General features: G+C 49.2%; 1 protein-coding gene across 1 annotated transcript in view; it reads right to left on the bottom strand.

Moving 5' to 3' along the window:
* LOC109323864 (neurotrypsin-like) overlaps window positions 1-15,829 on the bottom strand; it is a 19,686-nt gene extending 3,857 nt beyond the window's left edge. The window contains exons 1-8 of the mRNA XM_019555532.1: window positions 15,806-15,829; window positions 15,454-15,653; window positions 13,876-14,078; window positions 11,813-11,954; window positions 11,324-11,529; window positions 10,604-10,682; window positions 6,464-6,586; window positions 4,367-4,647 (exon numbers count right to left, since the gene is read on the bottom strand). Of these exons, the coding sequence (XP_019411077.1) occupies window positions 4,367-4,647; window positions 6,464-6,586; window positions 10,604-10,682; window positions 11,324-11,529; window positions 11,813-11,954; window positions 13,876-14,078; window positions 15,454-15,653; window positions 15,806-15,829 (1,258 nt within the window). The remainder of the gene's footprint in view (window positions 1-4,366; window positions 4,648-6,463; window positions 6,587-10,603; window positions 10,683-11,323; window positions 11,530-11,812; window positions 11,955-13,875; window positions 14,079-15,453; window positions 15,654-15,805) is intronic.
* Window positions 15,830-15,982: the final 153 nt, after the last annotated feature.

Raw genomic sequence — 15,982 nt, 5'->3', positions numbered from 1 at the left:
GGTCCCTTCCGACTCTAGCTACTATGAAACTATAAGAAGGCTGAAGAGGTGGGAGACCCAAATGCTATTCCTGGCTCTTAGAACTTGAGCAAGTCACTTTGCTGTTCTGTGCCTCAGCTCCCCTATCTGTAAAATGGGGGCAATATGTTCCTCATAAGGACAACTTACAGGTTAAATCCATTACTGCTGGTAAAACAGTTAGTCCTCAGATCAGGTTTGGAAAGCATTCCACAGGCACTAAATATAATATTTGAGTATGGCACAGCCACAGTCAGACTTGCTTCTATTCCCATGAATCTCTTGCTCAGAGCAGATGCTATGTGTGCTATATTATTTGGCTTTTACTAGAGCTTAAGATATACTGTCCATAGCTACATACCAGAAAATGTACTGGAGCCCTGTGCCAGGTCAGGCCAGGCCCAGCACTTTAGACAGAGCCCACAGTTTGCTGTTCAGAGAGCTAAACGAAAGGTAAAAAGGCTTCTCACAGCCAGGCTAAACCTGTGACACAGTTGTCACTAAAACAAGGGTATTAGAAGCGCAGTACTCCCGCTGCAGCCACTGCTGGCTGAGAGTCATTTTAAAGAAATATTTTTGTCCTGATTTATGGTTTTTGAGTAGTGTATATAGAGATGATTGCATAATAGTCTAACTCTTGTATATTGTGGGAGGTGGGGATGGGTGTGTGCATGGGGGGAAACAGCCAGAGTGGGGGAGGGGGAAGAGGGTAGGTGGTGCATGCAGCAAAGCTTGCCTAGGTGGTGCAGGTGCTGGTGTGGTCTGTACTTCCCCACTCTTGACCCAGAGCTGCTCCTGTGGGTGGGTGTGGCAGGTTGTGTGTATGAGGGGGGTGGGTGTATTTAGGATTGCTAGGACGTTAGGTCCTGAGAGCTGGCTGGGAGTGGGGGAAGCAGGTAGTGCTAGCAAGTGGCAGTGACTATAGGAACGCAGGCCAGGCACCACACGCCCAGCCAGGGAGGGGGGAAGCTGCAGCTGGGCAGTTCCTGTCCCAGCTTGCAGGGCTTCAGCTCCGGCTCCCAGCTCCCTTCCACCCACTCGGCTGCCCACAGGTGGCTGCTCATCATTCCAGGCTGGGGCAGTGTCGTTACTGGACCTGAGCATGGGTGACTAGTGCATCCTGGGTCACTTGCCGCCCCAGAGGCCAGTCAGTGACTGCGGGACACTTGGAAGGGCCAGCAGCACTTCTCCTGGCACCCCCACTCTGGCCGGTGCTTTCGGGGGAGGCACCAGCATTCCTGCCTGCTCCCCCTGCCTGTTGCCTAAGCGGGGAACGCTGGCTGTGAGGGGATGCACCAGTGCTCTCAAGGGGGTGCACGGGCACCCCCATGCACCCCCTTTGCATCGCCACCAGACATGAAGCAGGTATGCGTGGGAGTGTGGCGTATGCTGCCCAGGAAGAAGCGGGTGGGGCTTAAACACATGTATGGTGCCATGGGGGCAGCCCTGAGCCAGATACAATCAATTGGTGGGCTGGCTCATGAGTCCACCTCTGCTTTAGATAAAGCTAGCCCCAATCTCCTGTGGGTGAACTAACTGGCAGTCTGTGCAGCAGGAAGGTATCTGGGGCATATATTTCTAATCAGGGAGAACGGCATTGCTGTTGGTAATCAGGCCAAGTTCTCCCATCCCATCCCCAAGGCTGCTCAAAGAATTTGGACTCACTTATCTTTTCAGAGCAAACCAACAACAAAAGAAATGGAAAACAAAATCCATGATAAAGGATTACACAGCAAGATAGAAAAAGTGGAACAGAAGGATTGGCCTACACCCCTGTAATGGATAGTGAGCCTTTATGACCAGGAGGGATACCTTGCAAAACCATCCCGTGTGCAAGGAAGGCAGATTAAGGCCAAGGCAGTACCTGACACGGTCACTAGGGGAGAGGAAGATGGTGCTGGGCAGCAAGTGATGTTTGGAATGGGGAGGATAGCTGAATCCTAAGCCATTGGTCCTTTGAGGCCTGTGATCAGAAGCCTTGTAGAATGGGTGGGGCAATGCTCCACTCTGCAAACCTATCTTTACACATATTTGGGGTTATTAGACTCAACTGGAGAGAATTAAAGGCATGATTAGCTGACTGGGCTGCTGATTCAAGCCCAGTCTTCGAGTCATCCCCGGAAGTGGCACCAAAAGAAAGGCTGTGATGATCCTGAATGTGAATGGAAAGTTTACAAGCCCCGGAGGTCACAAATGAAAATATTCAATAGCTGGGAATGATGTTTTTAAAAACTCTGTGTGCAAGTGTATTCTTTCTAGAGCTAAAACAGAAACTGAAGCTAAATGCCTGCAGGGCCATCAGCCCTGGATAACTACAACTACATTTAGAAAAACTGATGCTTTGCAATGGGAGCTAAATGATCAAGATATTAAAACAGTGATTCTCAACCTTTTTAGACTCAAGGCCTTGGAAAATGCTAGCTCGCAGATTCACTGTTTTTTGACTATGGGAAAATAATAGAGCAATTCTTCTGTTGTACAGACCTCAGAACACCCCAGGTTAGAAAGCTCTTGACACTACAGATTCCTGATAGGAATTTATGGGTTTATCTTGTAAATCATGTGTAGGTGTTTGCACATCTAACCTCAAAAGAGTCGCACCAGCACCCTGGTTGAAAATCATTGCTTTAAAGTGACAGAATACTTCGAGACACAGGTAGGAAATAACTAATCCTCATAAGACTCATGGGGGGGTTCCTGCCCCCCCCCCACTTATTTTTTCCCTCCATTTTAGAAAATGCAGGGAGACCTATTCTTTATTTCCCATGTTTTTGCTAGAGAGCTCTGTCAGTTGAAACGGGATTTCTGTAGAATCTTTCACAGAAAGGGCTTTTCTCTCCAACAGTCTGAACTACACAGATATTATGGTAATGAAAACAAAGCTGTAAACAGTCTAATAATTTCTTTTCCTTCTAATAACTTAATCTTAGACTCAGTCCATGGAAGAAAAGACACCACCCCCACTTTTAGGAGCTCTTTCCTACTGAAGAAAGTTAGAGAAAGAAACATTCATTTCAAGCCTCCTTTACAATATATATCAGAAAGATGCCATCAAGCAGCACTTTGATTTTTTTCTCCTGTGTAGGCTCCTTTTAGCTGAGTACAAGGGACTCTGGAGGGGAAAAGATCAGTTACCTCACTGCAGCTGTTGAATGCCAAGATAGATAAGGTGCTCCAGAGTGAAACGTCCTACAGAGATGATCTCTCAATAGGACTGCTTCTTTTCAAACGAAGGAGTTGTTGTTTCCACAAATCCCATTAAATCCAGTGGAAGTTCAGTAGCTAAATCATTCACCACCCTCCAAAGGCAAATGTATAATTGCAGTTAAACATTTGGGCAACAGCCAGAGAGACATCTGGGAAGGAAAAGAGTCTTCAAAACCAACAGACCGACTGCTGTCTGCACAGATCAGCTCCAGCAAGAACAGTTTCAGCTAAGTTTCCCCCAGCCAGGCCCTACACTACAGCTGGGGAAGACAGGACAGTTGGTCACAGGGCTTGACACCATCGACTAAACTTCTCAAAGGACTTAAGTTCTACAGTGACCTTGGGGTGCATTTACACATCATACAGCACAGAGGAAGCCTGCAACATCACGTAGCACTGGGCTGCACCAGACAGATGAAGCAAGAGTGACCCAGCTTGTGTGAAAAGCTATCTAGTGCATAGGGAGAAAGATTAGTATTCACCCAGGAGCAAGGGACTTTACGAATAAAACACTCTGGGATTGATTCTTTATTCCCATCAACCATTTCTATCACTCCAGTAGCCTAAAGAGGGAGGAAGGTGTGAAAATGCACACAGGAGTAACGTAGGGGGTCTACCAGCCTGTTATGAGTACAAGCCTTGTACCTGGCTTTCCATCTAAATACTGGCTATGTGGGCACACTGGGATGACCACATTTGGCAGCATTTTCCCCTTCCCACAGCTCCAAGGACACTCCATTTGCTTTGACTTGCACCATGAACCACACAGACCCTGAGAGAGCAGCAGAAAAAAGGAAACACCCCATGGCGCAAAGGCACCTTTGTCCCTGCTTCCCTTCTCCTGTGCATTTAGGTTAGGAAGAGAATAAGACAGTTAGGGAGGTGGCCCTGACTTGCACCTAGACATAAATCAGAACCAGTGCAGACTACTGATCCCAGGTGCTGTGTGTGATGACTGGGGTGCTCCCATCATCTTGTCTATACTAAGGTTTTAATTCAGCCCCATGGAATTCAGTCTGTTCCTCTGCCCATCGTCTTTTTTGGGTTCTTTCCTCTCCACCAGTACCCCGTCTCCTGGGATTATTCCAGCATTTGCATTTTTGGCCCCTCAAAGCTTGTGACCATCTAGCCCCTTACTCACCTGTGTCTCCCCATCCTGAGATGATGCAGACCTGGTGGTTAATGGCAGACTTCTCCTTCCTGTCAGGGAGGCAAACAGGCACAACGTGGCGATTGAAGGATACGCAATGGCCATCCCTGCCCTTCATCCTGACCAGGGCAATGTCATTGTCATTGCTGCTGGACTGGTAGGTCCTGTGAAGGATGATCCTCTCCACAGGCAGCTCTCTCTCAAACTCATCCTTCACACCAGTATGGTAATCACCCACTCGCAGCAAGTAACGGCGCACATCAATGCCAAACCTGTCCAACAGACATAGAGCCACCCAAAATGAAGTCATACTTCTATTGCCTGGACACAAGTGCCTTGCTACTGGGTAGAGAGACACTGTACTGGCAAAGATCTTATTACTCCTGTGGTGCCCACTGGTGTGCCAGGCAATGGCTTTGGCTGTCAGAGCCAGCTCTTCTTAATCCCCCCAAAATAAAAACAACAAAAAAGGCAGTTTAAGCAGGTAAAGACACATTTGCTGACTGGCACATACAAATGGGCTTCCTGGCTCCCCTCTATAGAATTAGCTGTAATACATTGCTCACAACCATTTTAGGCTCAATCTCCTCAGTTTGCTGTTCCTCAAACCACTGACAGGACAGTAAAATGCATACTTATTCAAAGCTGTAACACTTCAGACACTGAGAGATAAAGCAAAGATACATTGGCTTATGCAAGCCCAATCAGGGTGTTTGCACCATTAGGATGTGGATTTGAAGCAGACTGTACACACAGATATAGTAGGGAGATAACCAGCTGAAGCTTGGGGCTGAAGGCTGCTGAATGCATGCATGGGGGATTAGACAGCTGCAACTCCTGAGCGAGAAGCAGGGGGAGGGCAGGGGAGGGAGGTCTGGGAAAGAGAGTAGCTGAGGGCTGTCGGTAAAAGGTCTGCTTCTGAATGGAGGTGCTACCAGTACAATTGCTTCTGAGAGGAGTACTGGCAGAAAAATTGTTGCTGAGTGAGCTGCTACTAAGGGCAGAGGAGCCATAAGCTACTGAGTACCCAGGATCACCTGGTATCCTTTGCTAAAAGGAGCAGGGTTTATGCAAACCAGTTCCTCTCCCCACTCTTTAGTTCCCTGCGTGCAGGGATTCACTGGAAGGAAATCAGGGAAACCAGTTGCCACAGAAGGTTCTCTGGGAGACCTGAAGAAAGCAGCAGGGAATCTTGGCTTTGTGGGAGCTCCAGCAGCGAGCTCAATAAAGTACGTCTGAGAAGGGGCACTCCAGGTGACAAACACAAGGGAGCTGCCTTAGTGAAACTGTGATTGTTTGCAAGGAAAGACTGGAAAAGGGAAGAATCCCCACCCTCGGGAGCAGTTGCACTCAAGGTCCTGACAGAGAACTCTGTCTTCTGTCCAGATGACAGCATTGCTACACCTTTTCTGAAACAGAGTGAGCACAGCTCTACAGATGCTCAACTGCAACCATCTCACAGTTGATTGCTTTGCTCCGGGTAGAGTGATTTTGTGGGGATCTGGCTGATTAGGTGTATATACCTGTTATAAGTTGCCTGAGTGCTAAATTTGAGAACATAATTGCTTTTGCTATATGATAAGTATTTGCTTCTATTTGCTGGTATAGAGTATTATCAAGCTCATTGAAAATACAATGTTTGTTACTTGTGAGATGTTCAATCTGTTAATTTCTCAGTTACTATTGTATATAATGAATTATTGTAAACAGTCATTTCGTGTATGGTCTGGTGTGGGGAGAACCAGAGGAGAGCACTCCGCTGAGTGGTGGCTCCCAGCCTGTAGATGGAGTGGGAGTTCACCAAGACCTATTGGCACCCCAGGATCCTGAAAAGTTGGACATGGCTGTGGGTAGCATCACCGGCAGGGTTACATGCACTTATCCCCATGCACCCACCAAAGACACCCTGCATCATAAAAAGCAACCCTTGTGTCAGAGCTTGTCTCAACACTGCTGGGATTATCAAGAGCTAATGGCTCTTTCAGGTGTTCAGAGGACAGAGATCTTGTGGTGGGTTCCGACTGAGGAGGGCAAGTGGTTGAATGTTCCTTAATAAGCATTGGAGGTCCCACAACTCCCCCCACCAACCTTTTGAAGCAGTGTGCTGCAGTCACCACCCAGCAGCTGCTGATTAGTGTCGCTCCACACAGCAGACGTACATCTCTGTGAAACCCCTTCAGCCTCAGCGATGCTTGCCATGGCCAACCTCCCCTGAAGAAGAAAGAGAGGTTGTTAGGGGCATACACAAATGTATACACAAGGGGCAGTGCTTTCCTTTCCAGTCTCCCTGATCTGCCCCCTCTCTCCTCTCATTCTCCAATCAAGCAGTCCTTCTCCCAAAGGTCAACTTCAGGAATTGCCACTGGACATAACCTAAGTATCCCTATGTCTTCACTTTGGAGACTGCTGGCAGCAGGTTGGTAGACAGACTCCCAGGAGTAGATGCAGGTCTGCTGGCAGAAGTTTTTCTGACACTAGAGTTACACCAACTCCCCTGAATGGCAATGGTAAGACTGGCAGACGCCATTTTCTGCTGGCCCAACTACAGCACAGCATGCGATCCTTTCACATCTTTATCTAAGACAGCCCTGCTAAAAGACCTCGGTAATGCAGAAAAGGGTTTAAGGAGTAAAACAAAAATGAGGCCCCAGCAGTCTCTTCTGAGACCCTCAGTATTGCCAGCCATGTCTCTGGGGAAGGCAAGAAGGGAAACGTGAGTTCCTTGCATTGCCTCTGAAATAAGAAACCAGCAATCAACCTGGAATAGAATGGGGCAGGTAACTAGGTGTGTGTTTTGGGGGATGAGGGGAAGTGATGATGACACTTTGTTCCTTAAGAAGACGAAACTCCAACCTCAAAGGGTGGCAATCCCAGCAAGGGTCAAAGGGAACAAGAGTGCTCAAAAGCCCCCATGGCTAACAAAAAGCATTCAGGAATGTCTCAAGGCTTAAAAGGAGGTGTACACCCAATGGAAGGGAGGGGCCATCACCAGGGAGAACTATACTTGGGTTGCTCGGGGCTGTAGGGGGGTGGTTAGGAAGGCCAAGACAGAGATGGAACTGGCACTAGCTATCTGGATCAAGGATAACAATAAATCCTTTTTTTAAATCCATAGGGAGTAAAAAGAAGGTTCCGGGTAATGTGGGGCTTCTGCAGGACACGCTAGGAAGTCTGGTGGTCGCACCAGACGTCAAAGCTAACTTGTTTTACAACTTCTTTGCCTCCATTTTTCTGAGCAGGGACCAAGTCATCCCCCCCAGTTCCAGGGGAGGTGCAGCCAGGCCCAGGGTCAGAGTGGACCTAGTCAGAGACCTCCTGGTGGGACTGGATGCATCCAAATCAGCAGGTCCTGGTGATCTCCACCCCAGAGAGCTGAGGGAATTAGCAGAGGTCATTACAGGACCCCTGGCACAGCTTTACGAGCACTAGTAATGCTCTAGTGAGGTGCCAGAGGACTGGAAATCTGCCAGTGTGGTTCCCGTTTTCAAAAAAGGGAGGAGGGAGGACCCAGGAAACTCGAGTTAGTCTTACCTCGATCCTGGGGAAACTCTTCGAGAAAATTATTCAGGAGCACATCTGCGAGGGGCAAGCAGGGGAGTTATGCTTAGGGGCAACCAACACGGGTTCATTAGAGGCAGGTCGTGTCAGACCAACCTGGTGGGCTACTATGACCAGGTCACTAAATTCTTGGACACAGGTGTCCTGGTGGATGTAGTTTTTCTGGACTTTAGAAAAGCCTTCAACATTGTCTCTCACCCCATTCTCATTAAAAAATTAGGCAACTGTGGTGTCGATCCCTACACTGTCAGATAGGTCGCCAGTTGGCTGGAGGACTGCACCCAGAGAGTGGAGGTGGACGAGTCATTTTCGACCTGGAGGGATGTGGGCACTTGGGTCCTCCAGGGCTCAGTCCTCAGGCCTGCGTTGTTCAACATCTTCATCAGTGACTTGGACGAGGAAGTGAATAGCACCTTGTTCAAATTCGCAGATGACACTAAGATGTGGGGGGAGGTGGGCACGGTAGAGGGGAGTGACAAGCTGCAATCAGATCTGTACAGGTTACAGAGGTGGGCGGATGAGAACAGGATAGGTTTTAACACTGACAAGTGCAAGGTGCTGCAGCTGGGGAGGAAAAACCAGCAGCATACCTACAGGCTGGGGAACTCTCTTCTCGTCAGTGCAGAGGCAGAAAAGGATCTTGGTGTCATCATTGACTCAAAGATGAACACGGGCTGACAGTGTGGGGATGCAGTCAGGAAGGCCAACTGCACCTTGTCATGCATTCATAGATGCATCACGAGCAGGTCCAAGGAGGTGATCCTCCCTCTGTATATGACCTTGGTCAGGTTGCAGTTGGAGTACTGCGTCCAGTTCTGGGCGCCGCACTTCAGGAGGGATATGGCTAACATTGAGAGGGTCCAGAGGAGGGCCACTCACATCACCAGGAGGCAGCAGGGTAGGTCCTATGAGACAGGTTATGGAATCTGAACCTGTTCAGCCTCCACAAGAGAAGGCTGAGAGGGGAATCTGGTGGCTGTCTGTAAACTGACCAAGGGAGACCAGCAGGCAATGGGAGAGTCCCTGTTCCCCTAGGAGTAAGAAGAAACAACGGACATAAGCTGACAGAGAGCAGATTCAGGCTGGATATCAGGAGGCAGTACTTCACACGGGAGCTAGGATCTGGTACCAACTTCCAAGGGAAATGGTCCTCTCTCCTAACCTGGGGGTCTTTAAGAGGAGGCTAGATAGACACCTTGCCAGGGTCATTTGACCCCAGTACTCTTTCTGCCATGGCAGAGGATCGGTCTTGATGATCTGCTCGGGTCCCTTCTGACCCTACAAACTATGAAACTATGACACATTTTCCCTCGGGTCTTTGGAATATACACAGATGAGGTAATGCAAAGAAGAAGGAACCATAAATGCAATTCCAAGCATCTCTCCAGTGCTTGGTGGGTAGCAGTTAAGAGTCAGGTAGAGCCTGGACCTCAGTGTTACTCTAAACAGACAAGGTTGGACTGAACATGCAGAATCCATTCAGAGAAAGCATCTTGGAGTCCTCAGGGGTTTAAGTTTAGTAGAACAACTGCACCACAGGAGAGCAAAAGCAGGAGAGCAAAGCTGGGAAAGAAAGGCCATCGCTGGTACTTTACAAGTCACCCTGTAGATGCACTTAAACAGGAACAAGGGAATGTCCACACCAGACCAGTTTCCAATGGGGGCCAGCACCAGATGTATTTGGGAAAGATGTACGATTTTTTCCCCACGCTGACCCAGGACAGAAAAATGGGCAATTGTGTGACTGTGGATGGCAGTGTGCTGAGCTGTATTTATTGGAGAAAAGCAAATCTGGGCACTGCCTAGTTAAACAGATGATTTAGATTCAACTATCAGGTGGGCATATCTTCATATTCTCATTCCTGCATAAGAATCTCTATACACCGTGCATAGTTTTGCAACCATCTACTTTTTTGTCCAGCTCAGCATTAGAAAAAATATGTTATTAGTAAACCTTCCCTTTGGATTAATTACTCATAGTTATGATTATAAGAGAAATTAGCATAACAGTGACCCATACTTGATAACACCCTACCACTGTATTAAATACTTCCTCAGGGGACCAGGAAGATTATTATTTTGATCTGTGTAATTTGTTCCAACTAAATAGGATCTTGATGGCAACTTAAACTTCTGTCATAACCCTCATTCTATATTGTTACAGGCTGGGACAGGCGTCATTTACAATCTGGGCCATGTCAGGAGAGACCCAAAGTCATTATAAGTATATGGGCCTGTATAAAGTGAGTCAATCCAGTGATTTTGTTTCATCTCAGTCACTGAAAACATCTTCATGCCTGGCACTGCCTGTCTTCCGCAACAGAATCAACAGAGAGGCCTCGATTGCTTATGGAAAGACAACAAATTATAACGCAGATAGAGTAAATTTACAATTGATGACCCCATCCTGTGGATAGCTAGAGGAGTTCAGTACCAGGGCTGTCAAAGCTACACTGATTATACAGCATGTCACTGAAAAAGCAGAACTCACTAGGGATGTCCCTAAGATATAAGGAAAGACCACAAGCCCATATTTGCGGGGAAGACATATGGCTCTCTAAAGGGCTGGTACATCCTATTCTGATCAGGCCTGGCACCTACTTCCTCTGCCCAGAGCTTGCAGGACAGCTGATGCTGGCTGTACCTTTTCCAGCAGTCAGAGGACAATACCTGAGCGACTTGTTTCCACCTATGATTCTTTTTTTTCGACGGTGAAGCAAGCGCATCCCACACATGCGGGACACTGAATCTGTATAGCAAAACCAGAACAATTAGGCAGACATCATCATCAGACAGCATCATTCACTGCTGTGAGGCCAACAAAATATACAGTCCTCCCATGAGGGACCTCATCTTGATGGAGGTGGGCAGGCCCAATTAAATACTTTGCTCTGTTCAAGCCATATTATGCAGCACTTGTTCCTCTGTGGCTGATCAGAATGACACATGCCTCATTATGACTGGCAGTGCTTCACTTGCTTTGATTCTCATCCCAAAACTGAGATAGGACCAAAAATATACCTTCTCTGCAGATCAAAAGGAGCTCATAATTACTGCCTCTATGAGTCACTCTCAGGTACGCTAAGGAACAAGGGACAAACACTGGTGCTTGAGCTCCTGGCAGCTCAGAAGCATAACAGGGCAAGAGGCAGGAGAGCTGTTTGGTGGGACAACATGCTTGCTCCAAACCAAACTTCTAAGAGAAGGCACTGAAGACAATGGGAAGAGGCTTATTAGCTGCAAAGAAACTCAACCTGCCTAGGCCCAGCTTCAGCCACAAGGAAATGTTAGGGAAAGAGTGACGGAGCACAAACCAGAGTTCTTAAAACTCCCTTGCAACCCAAGGAAAAGGCTCTTCAGAGCAGGGGACAGAAGAAACACGCACTGCACCTTCATTACTGATGTCCTGGGCCTTCTCTTCCCTGTAGTTGCAGATCACACCGGCATCCTCACTGTGCAAGCAGTTGTGAATCCCACTGTCAGACTTGGTACATTCCTCCAAAGCACGCTCTGAGCCACTGCACTCCACTTTGTCCAAGTGGATGGGTCCGTGCCCTTCCCCAAAATATGCCATTATCTTGGCTTTTGCTGTGCCACTGAAATGAGAGGGGGGTGGCCAATCTACTATTAACACAAAGTATGGGAACTTATATTCTTATGACAATGTTTTATCTCCAGCCACATGAATTATTCCATTCCTGCAGTGGTCCCAGATGCAAAGCTCCAGGATAGAAGGGAATAGGGCAGCCCTTTCTCCTTTATACACAGTAGTGCTCAAACAGAAGGAAAAAAACACAAATCTCTTCCCTGGAAGGGATGAGTCAAAAGGAAATGACTCCTGCCTAGAGTTCCTTTACGGTACACCTGCTGACCTCTTACCTGTATCCCAGCTGCCTACAAACCACCGTGGCATCCCTGTCTGTCCAGCCATCATCGCAGACACTGCCCCACTGCCCATTCAGGAACACCTCTACCCGCCCTTCCTTTGTGCTCTCTCCATCCACCAGCCGCACAGGGGGCCCTGCAGGGGAATGGGCACAGTGAACATCACAAAGATAAATATATTGAGTGAGAAGGCCAAACCCCACAGTGCTGACAAAGAGGTAGGAAAGAACAACAGTTTTATTTCTACAGCAATGTCCTACCCACCTCCCTTCACCTCCTCCCAGCTAGCTCCTGGACACAGTGCATCATAGTTAACTCAATACACAGTGAAAACCCTTAAGCATTCCAGAAGCTGAATGAAGATGGAAATAAACAAATGGCCCTAAGGGGAAGGAAAGATGACAAGCACAAAGCCATGTAAACGCAAGCTCACACACACCTTGAAATATAATGAGATAAGTGGGAAGAGAGAACTCTACAACCTGGGAAAAACCAGAACGCTGCTTCTGCATAAATGGCAAAACCCAGGTAGAAGGCTAGGAAGTGCCTGTTGCAGGGAAAGTGGTGGGGAATCAGGCCATGTCTAAGCAAGGAAGTTGTATCAACTACACCAAGCTCAGCTACAAACCAATGCAATTAAAGAGAACCAACTGCCATTTGTGGACTAGGGGGACAGTCCCGCAATGGAAACCTTAAATCCCAGTCCCAGTCTGTATTATTCCAGGACAGCATTTGTCCTGGATTTGCAGCATCATGCAGGGAATGAAAACCTCTGGTTTTCCCTTACAGGCTGGCACCATTCCAGCCTGCAAGGGGCTGCCAGGAGTGGGACACAGGGGGTACCACATGCATATACATACCCGCACACATGCACATGGCTGGGAAAACAGCTTGGCAGCAGTGAAGAGCAACTCCCTGCAGGTAAGTCTATGTGGGGGAGGGCGGGGAAGATGGTGGGGCAGATCAAGACCCCCACAGTGGGGGAGGGAGTGGGGCAGGGGCTAGGGGCATGGACAGAGCCAGGCCAGTGTGGAGTGGGACAGAGCCATAGGCAGCTTGTCCAGGGGTGTGGGGTATGGGACGGGGGGAAGCTCCTTGCTGCTGTGTGCACTCTGCAGGGGAAGAGCATGGGGAGAATGTGCCCCCCACAATTTGTGCATGGGGTGGATGCAGGCTGCCCACTGTGGGCTCAGGGTTCCCCACCCTGCTGTCCTCCACCTGGGAGCCCTGTGCTGTCATGGCAAGGCACCCCCCCCACCCCTCTGGTAGCACTGGGTGCAGCAGTGGTGTGGAATTTTGCCCCCCCACTGCTGCTGGGCCAGCAGGGGGCATGCAGCCGATATAGGGAAAGGGGAGCAGGGTGGGAAGCCCCAAGGCTGCATCTCACATCCATCCCCACCCTATCCCACTTGGCTCTACTCCAGCCATGCAGCTGGCAGAGTGGGGGGTGCGGGTGGCCAGAGGTGGGCACGTGAAAGGGTGATGAACTGATTTAGCTAAATAAATGTTCCTGTGGAAACAAGGACTAAATATCCCAGTGTTGAGTAATGGGATTCCAGATGGAGGGTCACCCTCCCATGCTGACAGCTCTCCAGGATTCATTTTGGGAGATGCAGTTTCTTTTTACACACTGTAGTCTCAGACCAAACTGCATGAAGGGAAAGGGAAGCCAGCCCAACATGGTGCGGGAGGGGAGGATGTAGTGGAATCATGGGTGGGGCATGGCACCAAGAGGGAACTGACCAGTGGCAGTGCTGACCATGTGTTAATAGACATATGCTCTGGGCAGAAGCAGAAAAGGTTCTTGTTGTGCATGATGTTGAGCACCTGAAAACAGCAGCTCAGTGATCCAACTACAGGACAACTAGAACTTTTCCTAGCAGGTGCTTTCCCAAACCAGGGGGCAACAGAACTGCTTTCCTTGGAAGCAAAACTATTTGTGCAACTTCCAGAGAGCAGGAAGAGCTCAGGTTCCTGCTTGGGCCCCCAACGAGGCATGGAAATTCAAGCTACTGCCCCCATCCTCCACAGTCAGAGGCAGAGATGGATTAAGTTACCCAAAGTCCCATCCAAGATCCTGTTGTTCTCAGGAGAGCAGCGGATGCCTACATCTTCAGTGTGTGAGCAGTCATGTTGCCCCCAGTTGCTGTGAGGACAATCCAGGAGGGACAGCTCTGTGCCTTTGCAGCCCACATCATCCAAGAGAATAAAGCCTAGGCCAGCTGCATAATCCCCCTCACCAGCCAGGCAAGCAGGGCCACTAGGAGAAGGAATTAAACATATGAATCAAAGCCCTCTTTCACTATTCTCCAGAACCCTTTGTGCTGACCCAAGGCCCAGATCAAAAAGCAGCCATGAATCCTGAAGAACATATAGAGCCAAAGAGTCTGAGGTGATTATGTCAAATTATTGGTGGAAAGCAACTTTCCTAACCCAGGATAGCAGACCGTCACTGACACAAGAGAGACTCCTGGTTCCTTGCTCTGGGCTCTGCCGGCGCTGGTCCCAGGACACTGGCATGGGCCCTGCACTCCTGCCTGGCTGTCACTGCACTCCCGCTTGCTCCCAGTCCCCTCTGCCCCAGCCCCACGGTACAGGTGTGGACCAGTACACAGAGCCCTGACCACACTTATCTGGACTGAAGAGCAGCAGCATGGGACAAATTGCTGCTCAGCATGGGGAAAAAGTGGTCGTCCCTCCTCCTGCTGCCAGTGCTTCCAGGTGCAGCCACTTGGAGCCCACACACAGCTGTCCTCCATCTCCCCACAGCCACCCTCCCCCATACACAATCACACACCCCACAAATCCTGTACCCACAGACAGAGCTGTCCTGGAGGAGGGGCAAATCAGGGCGACTGCCCTGGTCACCGCACTTTGGGGGGCCCCACAGAGCTGGGTGGAGTGGCCATGGAGACTTCACTCCGCTGCAGCTAGCTTTGCATCCAGCTGCTCGCTACCCCCATCCCCTGCTGCTGCTGCTGCCAATGGCAGCAGCAGCTTTTACACTTGGCAGCAGTAGCTTCTTCACATCCAAGGCACACAGGATTGGGGGGCCCCACACCCTGCTCAGGTCAGCTCTGCCCACACACAGCCCTACAACCCCCCTAAACCCCCCTGACACCTCTGCACACCCCACACACTCTACAAGAGTAAGCTTGCATTTTGAGCTATTATCCAGTCATTTCTACATATACAGCACAAACACACATTAATCAGGACAATTTTTTTTAATTAATTAAAATATATTACTATGGGTTAATATATCATTTGTTTTTTTTCCCCCATTCTAAGATGACAAATCTTCTTCCCCAAAGAAGTATTTCTAGGGGCAAGAGAGGAGAGGTTAGGCAAAGGTCAGAGGTTAGGAGCAGGACTTGCAGTCCCAAGATTGCAGCCAGGGGGCGGGGCCCCTGTCAAGGGACGGGACTACCCGTGCTTGCAGCCCTTAACAGCTTGCCAAAACTTGGTAAGCGGCCCTCCACCCAAAATACTAGCCTATCCCTGCAATAATCGGTCCTCTAACAAAGACCATGCTGGAGATGGCAAAGCTCAGCTTTCTCAGCAAGCAAACATGAAGCTGAGACCTGGACAACATGGAATAGAGTCTCCTTGTAGAAATACCATCATTTCAGTACCTGAAGCCAAGCTGCCTGCAAACCACCTGGGCATTGAGGTCTGTCCAGCCATCATCACACACAGTGCCCCAGTCTCCATTGTAATAAACCTCCACCCTTCCTTCACTGGGGGTGTTGCCTCCTGTCAGCCTGACAGTGCCTTCTGCAACGGGTGGGGGAGGAAAGCAGTTAGCATGGGAGCCAAGCTGTCCTTTCTCATTCTACATGCTGAAGTCTGTATATAGCCTACAACATGTGTGCGTTCGGGGGGGGGCGGGGGGAAGGGGGTTCAGCAGACAAAGACCCCACCACTTCTACACACTAGCTTCACAGACATGCCCACCTATAAATGAGAGTCTAGAGCCATGGTTACCAAACCGTGGCTGAAGACCCGCATGCGGCTCACTAGCTTGGTACTTTTTCATAGACAATTTCATAGACATTAGGGCTGGAAGGGACCTTGGGAGATCATTGAGTCCAGCCCCCTGCCCAAAGGGCAGGAAGTCAGCTGGGGTCATAGGATCCCAGCAAGATAAGCATCCAATTTACT

Source organism: Crocodylus porosus, unplaced genomic scaffold (assembly GCF_001723895.1).
Source record: "Crocodylus porosus isolate Cpor-Errol unplaced genomic scaffold, CroPor_comp1, whole genome shotgun sequence".
NCBI lineage: Eukaryota > Metazoa > Chordata > Crocodylia > Crocodylidae > Crocodylus > Crocodylus porosus.
This window is presented reverse-complemented; position numbering and strand designations above follow the sequence as displayed.